Genomic DNA, 15,406 nt, shown 5'->3' with positions numbered 1-15,406 from the left:
GAACAAATGGATGTTCCCAGACAGCAAGATAAAAAGAAGTCAGCCGCTTGAAAGAAAATGTTAAGTTATAGTAGCTATTTGGGAATTGAAGTTTCAATACAAATAATAACATCAAATTGTCTTCAATATAAACAGACCAATCCACTAAGCTTTCCACAGTTTTTACCTATTGAGGACATCAGCCATTTATGGTGTAATATAGGATTATGTATAGGGGAACAGTGCTGGAAAAGGGAGTAGAGGCTCCTTCCTCTGTACTCATTGAGAAAATGTTCTCGTCACTATTAGATCACTAAATTTCTCGAGAGCAAAGAGTCATTCTTATTTATCTCTGAATCTGCAGCCCAGAATTCACGACAGCAACTCACTACCCTTTCATGGAATGAATGCAGTGTGAATCAGGTGGGCAGAAAAGGATACGGCTTTTCCATTTCTGACCTCTGGATACAAATGAAGCATAGACTTTGATCTCTTTTCCTAGATAAAGATTTAACTTGCTTGGCTCTAGATTCTGGAGAACCTCAACTATAAGTAAATATTTCCAATGAAGCCATAAGGATGTTAACTCCGTGTCTGCTATGTGCTGTAGCAAACAACGTTAGAAATTATCCAATGTTTATTTACACATGCAATTGTCTTCCTTCTTCCAAAAACAGAACCTGATTTTGTAGGATGTACCTTTCTTCTCTCCCTCCCTATGCTCGGAACCAGTTGTGCTGACCACAGTTCCCCAATAAATACCACAGTCATAAGCATGCAGCAATGTGCATGAGAGAAAGTCTGCTGGGAGGTTTCTTCATTGTCATACACAAAAATACAGAAAGTCAGCTCATTTGCCTGCCTAAGGAAGATGTTAAATAGAGATATCATGTCTGAAATCGCTACAGCCGTGTTGTAATCCCAAGGGAAACTAGTCTAAGAACCAAGCAAACAGAGACAACAAAGGGAGAGAACAACAGAAAACCTGAGCCAGAGCCCTGATCAATTACAACTGGACCATAGGCCTGTGTGTCATTTTTTTGGTGTGTCATTTTTTTCAAAACCATATATGATTCAGTTGTAAAAGGTGACACAATAGTCTGTAATGTGATCCAGTTTATGGAAAAATATATTTATACGTGACATTCCAGATGGCTATAAACCAATCTTAGAGCAAAGTGATCTTCAGGGCAAAAGAGGATTATGAAGAGAATATTCGCACTCAATACTCTTCTATATTACTGTTATGAGAATAAAAGATTGAAATGGTGCTGCAATTTAAATTTTAACTTAAATTTAAGTGTATTTGGGGGCACCTGGGTGGCTCAGTCAGTTAAGCGTCCGGCTTCAGCTCAGATCGTGATCTCACGGGTCATGAGTTCAAGCCCTATGTCAGGCTCTGTGCTGACAGTTCAGAGCCTGGAGCCTGCTTCAAATTCTGTGTCTCCCTCTCTCTCTGTCCTTCCCCCACTTGTGTTCTGTCTCAAAAATAAATAAACATCCAAAAAAAATTTTTAAGTGTATTTTTATATTGCATGCATGGGCAGGCACTAATTACATTTTCCCCCTTCCGGCTTTATTGAGATATTAATTGATATACATCACTGTAGTAGAAGTTTTAGGTGTTCAGCATAATGGTTTGATTTACACAAATTATGAAACGGTTATTGCAGTGAGTTTAGTTAGCATTCATCACCTCAACATAGATACAATAACAAAAAGTAAAAAAAGAAAAAAAAATTTCTGTGTGATGACAACCCTTAGGATTTACTCTCTTAACAACTTTCCTATACACCATAGTTGCACAGTTAACTAGTCACCATACGGCACATTACAGCCCCAGGACCTATTTATCTTATCACTAGAAATTGTGTGTTGGTGTCTGTGTGTGTGGTGTGTGTATGTATATATGTGTTGTGTGTACGTGTATATGTGGTGATGGCCCCAAAAATGTAATTTTTTAAGAGAGAAAGAGAGCGTGTGTGCGTGAGCTGGGGAAGGGCAGAGTCAAAGGGAGAAAGAGAATCTTTCAGCAGGCTCCATGCCCAGCACTGAGCCCAATGAGAAGCCCAACTTTGGGTCTGAACTCACAATCGTGACATCATGACCTAATCCGAAATCAAGAGTTGGAGTCAACCAATTAAGCTCCCCAGGACTTAATTGTTATCTTTTGACGACCTTCCTCCAGTTCTCCCTCATCCCATCTCTGGAAAACACAAATCTGATCTTTTTCGATGACTGTGTTTTTATTTTGTTTTTGTAGATTCCACATATGAGTGAGTCATACAGTATTTGTCTCTGTCTGACTTATCTCACTTAACGTCCTCAATTTCCATCCATGCTGTTGCAAATGGCAAGATTTCATTCTTTTTTATGGATGAATAATATTCTACTATACACATACACACACACTCACATGTACCACAACTTCTTTACCTATTCATCCATCAAGGGATGCTTAGGTTGTTTTCATGTCTTGGCTGTTGTAGATAATGCTGCAGTGAAAATGGGTGCCGATATCTTTTCAAGTTATTGTTTTGGTTACCTTTGGATATATTCTCAGAAGGTGAACTGCCGAATCATATGGTAGTTCTATTTTTAGAGGACTCTCCACACTTTTTTCCACAGTGGTTGCACCAAGTTACAATCCCACCAACAGCGTACAAGAATTTCCTTTTCTCCACATTTTCACCAGCATTTGTGATCTCTTGTCTTTTTGATGGTGGACATCTTAATGGGCATGCAATGGTATCTCATTGTGGTTTTGATTATTTGTATTTCCTGAATGACCAGTGATGTTGAGCCTCTTTCCATGCACTTGTTGGCCATCTGCATGTCTTCTTATTTGGCTCTAGGCTTCATCCCTGTCACTGTAATGGCAATATTTCATTCTTTTTTATGGCTAAATAATATCCCCCCCCACACACACACACACAATGTACAGAACACAATCTATATCATATGAACCCCAAGCATGGTTTGTTAACCCTTCATCTTTCCACCACACTGTGTGAGTGTGTGTGTGTGTGTGTATCACATCGTCTTTATCTATTCATGTATTGGTGGACACTTAGACTGTTTCCATATCTTGGCTACTGTAAATAATGTTGCTACAAACACAGAGGGGTGCATGTATCCCTTTGAATTAGTGTTTCTGCATTCTTTGGGTAAATACCCAGTAGTGTGATTGCTGGATAACAGGTAGATCTATTTTTAACTTTTGAAAGAATCTCCACACTATTTTCCTTACTGGGTATACCAGTTGGTATTCCCACCAGCAGGTACACAAGGGTTCTTTTTGTTCCACATTCTTGCCAACACTTGTTTCTTGAGTTTTTGATTTTAGCCATTCTGACAGGTGTGAGGTGATATATCTCATTGTGGTTTTGGTTAGCATTTCTCTGATGATAAATGATGGTGAGCACCTTTTCATCTTTTATACATTTAGCCATCTGTATGTCCTCTTTGGAGAAATGTCTGTTCATGTCTTCTGCCCATTTCTTAATTGGATTATTTGTTTTTTAGGTGTGGAGTCATATAAGTTCTTTATATATTTTGGAAACTAGCCCTTTACTGGATATGGCGTTTGCAAATATCTTTTCCATTTCCATAGCTTGCCTTTAAGTTTTGTTGATTGTTTCCTTGGCTGGGCAGAAGCCTTTTATTTTGATGTGGTCCCAACAGTTTACTTTTGCTTTTGCTTCCCTGGCCTCAGGAGACATATCTAGAAAGAAGTTGCTATAGCTAATGTCAAAGAAGTTACTTTTAACATACCATTAATCAAGCAAGTAAATAAACAAATAAAGACATATATATTTATCTATATTTATAAAATTTATTTATTCCCTACCATATTCCAGGCAGGCATCATGCTGAAGCAAAAATAAAAACTGTGGGGCACCTGGATGGCTCACCTGTTTAAGAGTCCGACTTCGGCTCAGGTCATGATTTCGCAGTCTGTGAGTTTGAGCCCCATGTCAGGCTCTGTGCTGACAGCTCAGAGCTTGGAACCTGCTTTGGATTCTGTGTCTCCCTCTGTCAGCTTCCCCCCACCCTCCTGCTCACACTCTGTCTCTCTCTCTCTCTCAAAAACAAATAAACATTAAAAAAATTAATAATAATAAAAATAAAAATTGTGAGTGTGGTATTATTTTTCTTTACTGAAAAGTATCTTGGTCCAGTCTTTGGATCTGGTCTCTTCAGCATCAGGTATCTACTGCCATGACACTATCTAAAAGTGTAATACTAATCATCCATTTCATTCTGTGTTTTAATAAAGACTTAGGACATGCAGAGCAGTAACATATTTAAAAATTAATGAACATCAAGGGTTTAAGTCAACTTCACTTTTTTTCCAATGAGTCACTAGCTTAGCAATCTGAGAAACTCATTTTTAAAAATGTACAGAACACAACCTATCTCATATGAACCATAAGCATGGTTTGTTAACCCTTCATCTTTCCACCACACTATCCTAAACCACTTTAATGAAGAGGAAAGCAAAAGGAAAAAAATCAATATGGAAATAAAACTCAACCAGGGTGGACACAACATGAGTTCTTTTAATTTCTGACCTGCCCGATAGTTTGAAAAAATAAGTCTTTTATATGCAGTGCACTGAGCATATACCAAAATACAGGAATAAGGATATATAAGAAACATTAAGCTCCACTTTTGGAATGCCCAATTAATAAAAACTCAAAAAACTCTTCAGAGAATACAGTCTTTTAAATATGTCTTAAATATTTTAAATATGTCTTAAATATGAATTGGTACGTATATATAAGATAGACTGAAATAGACACTGATCGGTTTGCAAAAAAGGATATTTTTCAGTCCTTATCCAACTAGATTTCTCTGATTTTCATCTGATCTTGTCAACAACATCTTCCAACGACATCACAGAAGCAGCAGGCTGAATAATGGTACCCCAAAGACATCCACGTCCTAATCCCCAGAATCTGTAAGTATGTTACATGATACACGTGGCTGGTTTTGAAGATAGAGGATTGGCCACAGATGAAAAACGTGAACTAGAAAAGGCAAGGAAACAGATTCTTCCCTAGGGTCCTACAGGGACTCCAGTCCTGCCGACACCTTGACTGCAGCCCGCTGAGAATAAATGTAGATGTGTGACCTCAAGAACTGGAATAAATTTATGGTGTCTCAAGCCATCCGGTGCATGGTAATTTGTCACCGCAGCCACAGAAACCAATATATGTGGCTTCTGTGACTATTTTCTCCCGGTTCTCCTCATCTCTCAGACTCTATCTTCCCAGAGCCTTCCATGGGGTCCATCCCTTTTCTTCCCGCTGATTTAACAGTGATGCCACCTCGGGCTCTGCCACTGCACTTATTACATGGATATTTCATAGTAAAGAGCTTAAAAGCATAGACTTCAGAGCCCAAAGGATAGAGATTTGTACCCCAGCCCCTCCACATGCTAGCCAGGTGATCTTTTCAGATATTGTGGTTTTCAGGTCTGGACATTCCAGTTGGTTCCTTTGAATAATTCTTCAATGTTAAGTATTTGAAACTTCTATTTCATTGAACATAGTTGTAATAACTACTTTAAACCTTTGACTGGTAAGATCATCTCGGGGATGTTCTTAGTTGTTTTTTGTTTTTGTTTTTTTTTCTCTTTCCACTATTCTATATGGAAAGTGCCTGTCTGTTCTCCTGTGAAATGGAATCCTTGAAGTATACATTAAACAAGTACAACTGTATGGAGAAAGTATTCATTAAAAATGTTTGTGAATTAACAACGGTATAATAACATAGCCAAAAGCCAAAAGATCACCTAACTCATTAAACTGTACTAACCACAACACACATAGGGAATGCTATCACAGACTCTACAGTTAACATAATTGTGCCATCAGTATACTGGCAGAACTATGGGGGGTTGGAATGTCGGAAGAAGAGGGACCCAGAGCCAGACTAACCACGATTGCAAAGAATAGGCCAAGTCCAGGGAAAAGGCAGTAAGAAATTAGTACCAGTTCTCCCAAGGGAGTATACAGGGATGAGAAAAAGAATAAGTAAAAGAATATCAATAGCCACTGTTAAATGTACGCTAAACAGTCTACACGCACCATAATGTAATAACCACCAAACCTGATGGCAAAGACTTACCTTCCCCAAAGCCACAGAAGAATATGTAGCTGAGCTCGTATTCTAAAATATTTCTCTAATTCTATAAAGCCCTGCTACTGGCCCTGTGCTATACCACCAGCCTGCAAAATAAATCTGAACTGTGAGAAGACATTGACAGATGTGGATTCACAAACAGACAAGTTATAGACCCAGGAGAAGGACAGAAGGAGCAACAGAAGCGAGGATGTACATGTACAGAAGCCCAGGGATGGGCACTGCTCCAGCGATCATTTTCCTTTTCTTGTTTTACATATTTTATCTCCACCCTCAAAATGTTAAAGGCTCTATGAGCAGCTACTCAGATCAACAGGTCTTAGCTTATTTAATATCGATATGCTTTGAATAAGAATAAAAAGCTGAATGATAGTCAATGGATAAATACATGATCTAGATCTGTCTTATTACACATTTTTTTATTAAACAGATACTTCAGAAAATCCCTTTAGATAAAATCCCTCACAATGCTCTTGTGCCACAAAAATGTTACTTCTTTTACGAATAGTCACAATAAGCAACTCTGTGGAATCAAACCTTCACAAGTTAGGTAATATTTTTGCCCTGTTTCATCTTACACATACCCTTTTGCTATCAGTAATTTTCATAATTTGTTTTGGCACAAATGATGTTGGGAATTTCTTGCTAGTTTCCTGAAGCTTTATGAAAACCATGCATTTATTCAGAGAGATTCAAGAACATGAGCAAAAATGAAAAAGGATGGCTTTAGATGGAAATTTTTTTCCTTATCTTCAAGTGTGTTCAGATTGCTATGTGCGTATGACAGCATTTTGGACATTAAATGGTATTATGCAATTTACTGAATCACATAAGGAATTGAGAAAGAATTATTTTTTAGAAGAAGAACAAGGCTCTGTTGATTATGAGAAAAATCAGCATTACTCTGTTGACATACTTCCTCCTGGTAACAGTGGATCTTTCCTTAAGCAAATCTGCACAGTTTATGAAGTTGGAGATGATAATTTGCTTGACAAAATGATTTGCCATAGATTCCTATAATGAATTCGAAGTAGAACTAGTTAGTTATGAGGCTATGGGTACCCTTGGAATCCAAAAGACTTGATTCCTACAAGTGCCAGAAACATCCACCTATCAAATGTGATCAATCAGACATGACATTTAGCTTGTATTATCATCATTAAGATGGTTGATAACATGGAGAATTTCTACTCTTCTTGGTAAATAGTCATGGTACCAAATCCTGAGTGTTCCCTAACTCTGAAAATTCCAGGACTACCTCAGAATACCCCCAAATCACTGGGACCGCCCCCAAGTCTCTCCAGGACTTAGCCTCTAGCATTATAGCTGGGGTCCACTCTGATAAAATGATACCTGTGCCAAATTAGTTGTTAAATATTCTGAGTATCACTTCAGGGTATCATCAAAACTTCTCTGTGGTCTAGAAGAGTCTTTCTTCCTACAAAATATAGGATCCCCTTGAGGGGAGGACAGTGGTTTCCTCCTAAAAGCTGCTCATCTAAAATTGACACTCAGGTCAATGAAATGGGTCCCTTTCCTATAGCAAATTTTTCTCAATTTATACTTTTGAATTAACGCCTTATGGCAGCTATGCTGATTTTTTTTTTTAATTTTTTTTAACGTTTATTTATTTTTGAGACAGAGAGAGACAGAGCATGAACGGGGAGGGTCAGAGAGAGAGGGAGACACAGAATCTGAAACAGGCTCCAGGCTCTGAGCCGTCAGCACAGAGCCCGATGCGGGGCTCGAACTCACGGACCACGAGATCATGACTTGAGCCGAAGTCGGACGCTTAACCGACTGAGCCACCCAGGCGCCCCTATGCTGATCTTTAAAACATGGTGTTTCACAAATCACATAAATTGCTACCTTAGAAACAGAGAGAAACCTGCAGAGGGGGAACAATTCAAAATAAAATACAGCTAAATAAAATTATTAGGTGGGGGTACAGAAATTCTAATAAATACCTTAAAAACATAACTTCTAAAATGGTAGTTCCAGTACTTCCTATACACGCAGAAAATTTAGAGCTAACCTAGGCTAACCCCATGATTTGGGAGGGATAAGACATCGTTTCAAATATGTTAAATTTAGAAAAGTGAGTTTAGCAACATAAAATTTTTTTTTTTAATTTTTTTTTTCAACGTTTATTTATTTTTGGGACAGAGAGAGACAGAGCATGAACGGGGGAGGGGCAGAGAGAGAGGGAGACACAGAATCGGAAACAGGCTCCAGGCTCTGAGCCATCAGCCCAGAGCCCGACGCGGGGCTCGAACTCACGGACCGCGAGATCGTGAACTGGCTGAAGTCGGACGCTTAACCGACTGCGCCACCCAGGCGCCCCTAGCAACATAAAATTTAAATTTATGACCCTTTCATCATAAGCTGGTATCTACAAAGAGAAGTAAAAATATACTATACTATATTATATGAATTATACATATAATTAATTATATACAATATATATAAGCTGGTATCTACAAATATAAGTAAAAAGATAAGACACTACATATATAATATATAAGTAAAAATATAAAAATATACTTTCCTAGATGCTGAGGCAAAAGAAAATGATTTTTCCTTTTAAAAATAGACTTGAATTTCAAAGCTGACATGCTTCAGTGCTGTTTAAAAATCAGAAGAGGTTATTCCAGGTAGAAACAAACCTAGCTGAACTGAGAAATGGTTTACTCCTCTGTAAGCCTATTTTAAAACCTTTGAAATAAAGAGCAGAATTTAAAAAAAAAAAACTTTATATAGTTTAATACAGTAATTTCAAACTTTTGTAACCAAAAATGAACTCAAAAAAGTTAAAACACACATAATATACTTGGACCTTTTGTAAAGTAAGTTTTTTTCTACCATCAAATACAAATCACTAAAGTTTCTCCTCCATAGTTACTGGTATACTATTAACATTTAAAACAAATTTAGAATTGATGCACAAACCAATTAAATTTTGTGTAATACTAAATTTTTAAAAATCACAAGGCTAATGAAAATGCATCACATCATAACTCATTTTCTGTAGAACTAGGTGTTATTTTTCAACGCTCTTACTCCTCTAAACTGGAACAATGATTAAAAACAATAGCAGTAACACATAGAACAGTAACGGCAAGAGAAAATTTTCAGTTTCAGTCCTGGAAATGGTGTACTTTCTTAAACTATACACTGCAGTAATTATAGCACCATAAATAAATAAATGAACAAACAAAAAAAACCACAAGAAACCAAAATTTGGCCATCCATCCTCTGGCTTAATTTTAAACTTTAATGAATTGGTTAAGAATTGAAAGCAGTGCAGTAATCAGTCGTAGCAAGTTATAGCATGGAAAAAAAATTTAAATTGCCAAATATGCTACAAAGAAAAATGTCTTCATTAGGGGACAGAATAAGAATTCCAATATTCAGAAGAAAATTATTAGCTGCTTGCAAAACTCCGACTGACTAAAGCCCTATCACCCTAATTTTATTTCTTAAAGTATAGAAGAGTGCCATGAAATTTTACTTGCCATAAAGAAGCTTGGAACATAGTCAACATGGTTAGGGGCATTTGAAAATGACATGAAGATTAATGACAAATAGCCATGCATAAAGCAACTAATTAAAATGGTAACAATAACAGCTCTGAAAATGTACGAAAACACACGAATGCTAAAAGAAAGATTCTGTTTTAAAACCACAGACATAAGCATGAGGTTCAATGACACACATCATCTTGAGGTTGGATTTTTTTTTTTAAGTTCTTTAAGACATCACAGGACTGCTGGATAAAGCAGGAAGTCAAACTTAAGGAAATCACAAGTAAAACACATTGGCTTATTTTAGCAAAAAGAAGATATCCAACACCTATGAAAGAAACCATTCATTAAAATACCGTAAGTATACATAAATTAAGTACTTGCCCCTTCTGATTTCTCCACTGTGTTAGCCAGCATCTCCTGTAGGGCCCGGACAGAGAGAGACTGTTCCAGCACAAAAGTGCAGATGGAGAGGTCCGGGGGAACATTCTGTGTGGAAAGAGGGAGAGAAGCCATTGTCATCATCTTCATTGTCATTGTCGTCGTCATCATCATCAAGCAGTCGGACCCAACTTACTTTATTAAACTTCAGTTTCTTTCATAAAAAAAAAAAAGATTACTTATAAATTCTCTATTATCAGCTCCTCAATCACTGAAATACATTATCTAATCTGCTCACACTTAATCCACATTTTAATTTATGGATAACAACAGCCACGGTGTACCGAGTGCCTACTCACTTAGGCACTGCACTCAGAGCTTTATCAGAAACCTGTGTGGTCATCCATGGTGAGGATGATTACTATTGTTATGTGGATAAAAAAACAGAGAAGTTAGGTTACTTTTCCAAAGTCACAATTACTAAGTTTTTCTTTTTTTTTTTTTTTTTAATTTTTTTTTTCAACGTTTATTTATCTTTGGGACAGAGAGAGGCAGAGCATGAACGGGGGAGGGGCAGAGAGAGAGGGAGACACAGAATCGGAAACAGGCTCCAGGCTCTGAGCCATCAGCCCAGAGCCTGACGCGGGGCTCGAACTCACGGACCGCGAGATCGTGACCTGAGCTGAAGTCGGACGCTTAACCGACTGCGCCACCCAGGCGCCCCAATTACTAAGTTTTTCAAGGCAGTATTAAAAATCCTGATTTCTTGGACTTCCAAGCATTCTTCTAACGTACCGAGCAGTCAGCTGATAAAAAACACAAACCACAGAATAATACTTGCTTCAAACTATCCAAGTTAATAAATATAAAACTGAATCGGTACAAAATAGCCATTTACACAGGCTTCTCTTCATCCAGAAAAAAGACAGTTACTTTGTTTTACTCAAGTTGGATATATATTTGGCCTCTAGCTAGAGACGTGGCAATTTGACTTCTGCTCTGTCTTGGAGTGGGGTGGGGAGTGTGTATTTTCCCTTTCTCTTTCCTTCCTTTAAAACTTCCACTCCATTCTGTGTCTCCCTCTCTCTCTGCCCCTCCCCCATTCATGCTCTGTCTCTCTCTGTCCCAAAAATAAATAAACATTGAAAAAAAAATTAAAAAAAAAAAAAAAAAAAACTTCCACTCCAATCAATAACTCCATAAATTGTGAAAGTCCCAAAAGGTTAACGATCAAGGTGGTGAAGAAAACAGGGTAAGAACTGACTGGTGAGTTAGAGACAACTATCCCAATCAGGAGCAAGTATATTATCGTTCACGAATGCTTTTTGCTTTAGATAAGCAGGATCCAGCGGGCAATCCAACCGGATCTGGGAAGAGGCTCAAAGGAGGATTTTCCTAACAGAAGACCATCATGAATACATTAAACAGTACAGGCAGGTGACACAATGTCTTCTTCACAAAACGAACATCAGGAAGACAATTCTAACTTGATGTAATGAATCGAAATTACAATTTTTCGTGTCCAAATGTTTATTAAATTGAATCACTACCATTAAAATGATTCTTATCATCAGAGAATGATACTTGATGGTTTCAAGGAAAATGGAGAACCAGGGTTCCAGAATTAAAATTCTTTTGTAGATGAAATGAACATACAATCTTGGTCACTAAGGTTGCTCATACCCCACAAACCTTCCTGGCACCCATGTATGTATAAATGTATGTATGTATCTATCTATCTTTCCTTCCTTCCTCCCTAAATCTTTTTTTTTTAATGTTAATCTATTTTTGAGAGAGAGAGAGAGAGAGGCAGAGAGAGAGAAAGAGAAACAGAGGATCCAAAGTAGGGTCTGCACTCACAGCAGAGAGCCCAATGAGGGGCTCAAACTCATGAACCGTGAGATCATGACCTGAGCCAAAGTTGGACACTAAACCAACTGAGCCACCCAGGCCTCCCTGTTACTCATCTTCTTTTAAGATTATTTATTCATTTTTGAGAGAGAGAAAGAAAGACACAGTAGGGGAGGGGTAGAGAGAGAGGGAGAGAAAGAGAATCCCAAGCAGGCTCCACACTGTTTGCCTAGAGCCTGACATGGGGCTCAATCCCATGAACTGTGAGATCATGGCCTGAGCCGAAATCAAGAGTCAGATGCTTAACTGACTGAGTCACCGACATACCCGTTCTTTATTTTTTCTTTGTTTAATATGAAATTTATTGTCGAATTGGTTTCCATACAACACCCAGTGCTCATCCCAACTGTTCTTTATTTTTTCAATGAAATTCCCTTAGTTGGATTCCTCTATTCTCCTATTCAGGGCTTCTGATGCCCCCAAATTTCCTTCCATTCCTTCTCAGACTACCTCAAGTAGTCATCAAAGCAAACACCCAGATCTGGGCATAGCTACTGCTTTCACAGTCTGCAGTCAGCTGGACAAGGGCTCCCTTTCCAAAACCCCCAGATGAAAGACTAGAGCCTAGGCAAGAACTTCTCTTTTACTATGACATTAGGAAAAATTCTTTTAAATTTAACTTTCTCGGGTCTAACTATATTAACTGCAATTTATCAGACCAAGACAAAGGCCAATGGGGAAAAAATCTGTTACTCAAAGAATTATTCCATTCTTATCCATTTAACTGTGAGAGTTTGGAAGCTATACCAACAGGGCGGGTAGACTACCATGTTATTAAATGGTGTGCTAGTAAACCAATTTCTCAGGGGGAAAAAATGCCTTGATGGGTAGCATTTGCCCATTTCTGTGACACAAATACTTTAATAATTGCTGATCTCGAAGTCAAAGTTTATAAATCAGCTCATAAAATTCCTAAATATGTAACACATAGCTCTCAGGAATCTACAAGAACTGTTCCCAATGTACCATTGGACTGATTTCAGACCCACATCCATTAGTTGCTTTAGAATGACTATATTAAAACAGTTAAGAGCTTGGATTCTATACACAGTCACCTAAGCAATGATCCTGGCCTCACTACTTACTAGCTGCTAACTTTTCTAATCTTTGGTTTCCTTCCCTGGAAAATAGTTTAGGAATTATAACAACTACACCATTCCCATGGAGTTCCTGTGAAACAGAAGTAAGTAAAAAGGCTTATCACAATGTCAAGAACAGAACAAGAGCTCAAAATAAGGGAGCCATGGTCATTAGTTTTTTATACTGTCCTTCCTCTCTGTGGCACTCAGGAGTACCACTCATGTCTTAAAGCTGACTCTTGGATGGAGTCTGCTTTGGAGAAACAGTGTTTGAAATCACAAATCAGGGGTGCCTGGGTGGCTCCATCGGCTAAGTGTCTGACTTCATCTCATGTCATGATCTCACAGTGTGAGTTCAAGCCCTGCATCAGGTTCTGTACAGTCAGAGAATCCCTACTTGGGATTCTCTCTCTCTCCCTCCCTATCTCTCTCTCTCTCTCTCCCTCCCTCCCTGCCCCACTCATGCCCTCTCTCTCAAAATAAATACACTTAAAAAATCATTAATTATGCACCTGTTCATAATATCCAAAATGTTCTAGTATTTTCAAGAAAAGGTAGTTTCTGGTAACATTCAAAAGTTTATACACTGGATGTATTTATTAAATTGTTTCATGCTTCATTTGATCAAAATGTTAAAAGTATGGATCACTACAACAGCTTGCATTTATTTTAAAGACCCTTGGAAAAAACATGAATTTGGAACGTGTTAATCTTGCCACACTAACTTCATCTTGCCACAGCATGACATGCCTGTTACACATGTTTTTCTAGACAGTAGGAGTTAGCAGGAGTAAAGGAACAGACAATCCACAAAAGTAGTTCTCTCTCAGACTCAACCCACTTTCTTCCGACCCATCTTTCTCTTCTCCCTCTCTCACTCTCTTTGCCCCTCTCCTCCTCAAAATACACATAGATGTAATAGAAAAGCTGAGAAGAAAATATTGTTTACCCCTTTCACAAAAATGTGAAATGGTACAAATCAAAGCTCTGTAGTATCATGTTTGTTTCGTTCTGAGGAAAAATCATCTGGTTATTTTACGCAACAGAATCATTACTATAACTTGTTATCTTTTATTTTTATTTTTTAAAGTTTATTTTATTTTGAGACAGAGAAAGAGAGTGTGAGCGGAAGAGAGGCAGAGAGGGAGGGAGAGAGAGAATCCCACGCAGGCTCTGCATTGTCATCGCAGAGGCTGGTGCGGGGCTCGAACCCACAAGCCGTGAGATCATGACCTGAGCGAAGCTGGCTGCTTAACTGACCGAGCCACCCAGGTGCCCAAACTTGTGAACCACCAAGGGGCGCCTGGGTGGCTCGGTCAGTTAAGCATCCGACTTCAGCTCAGGTCATGATCTCGCGGTTTGTGAGTTTGAGCCCCGCGTCGGGCTCTGTGCTGACAGCTCAGAGCCTGGAGCCTGCCTCTGTTTCTGTCTTCCCTTCTCTCTCTGCCCCTCCCCCACTTGTGCTCTATCTCTCTGTGTCCCTCAAAAATAAATAAATGTAAAAAGAAAATTTAAGTGAACCACCAAAAGTATTCCTTAATGTAGATGAATGTTTCTTCAAATAACCTTGAATGTTTTATAGCTAAACCATAACATAGTATTTATGTTAAGCCTTTGTTCCCACTTCCCAAAAATAAAGTTAAGTCAGTGAAAAATAAAGGGTCTTGTTCTTTAGTTACAAACCAACTAAATGGCCGGAAATCAAAGTGACTCCTAACAGCAGGCACAAGAAATAAAGTATTACGTTCTAGAAACCTCAGGCGTGAGAGTTTCATCCCACAGACATCTGCAAGCTATCATCTTGTCCTCCATCTCTTATTTTTTAAAGTCCTGTTACCAAGAAATTTGAGTTTTCAAACTGCAATACGAGAAAACTTCACAGGGGACCTGGGTGGCTCAGTCGGTTGAGCATCCAACTTCAGCTCTGGTCATGATCTCGTGGTTCCTGAGCTGGAGCCCCGCGTCGGGCTCGCTGCTGTCAGCACAGAGCCCACTTTGGATCCCCTGCCCCCACCTCTGCCCCTCCCCGACTTGCGTTCTCCCCAAAGTAAGTAAATATTTTAAAACAAGGGACTTTGCTGTCCTTACAATGAGTGTGCTCCTAAATCGTGGAAGCCACCCTTATGTTGTATGCTTTCCATTATAAGGACTTCGAAAGAGACCACGTCAGAATGTAACACTAAGAAGGACAGCACAGCATGTATGTCTGTCTACCTCTTACACATCACACACACATTTCTTTTCCATGTGAAATCAACTCAGAGAAAGTGCTTCTGTCTAAATGTCTACCTGTGCTGCCCAGAACAGTACCCCAAGCGGGCAGGCGAAAGGTTAGCAATACTCTTCACGTAGAGACAACCCCAATTCGATGAGGATATGTGT

The 15,406-nt window shown here is 38.6% G+C and overlaps 1 protein-coding gene across 6 annotated transcripts in view; it reads right to left on the bottom strand.

Moving 5' to 3' along the window:
* RYR2 (ryanodine receptor 2) overlaps positions 1 to 15,406 on the bottom strand; it is a 767,906-nt gene that overhangs the window by 483,637 nt on the left and 268,863 nt on the right. For all 6 annotated transcript variants that reach the window (XM_030335594.1, XM_030335595.1, XM_030335590.1 and 3 more), the window contains exon 3: positions 10,038 to 10,142. In XM_030335594.1, coding sequence (XP_030191454.1) covers positions 10,038 to 10,142 — 105 coding nt within the window. The remainder of the gene's footprint in view (positions 1 to 10,037; positions 10,143 to 15,406) is intronic.

The sequence above is a fragment of the Lynx canadensis genome, chromosome D2 (genome assembly GCF_007474595.2).
Source record: "Lynx canadensis isolate LIC74 chromosome D2, mLynCan4.pri.v2, whole genome shotgun sequence".
Lineage (NCBI taxonomy): Eukaryota > Metazoa > Chordata > Mammalia > Carnivora > Felidae > Lynx > Lynx canadensis.
Note: the sequence above shows the minus strand (reverse complement) of the source record. Positions and strands in the feature narration are given on the sequence as shown.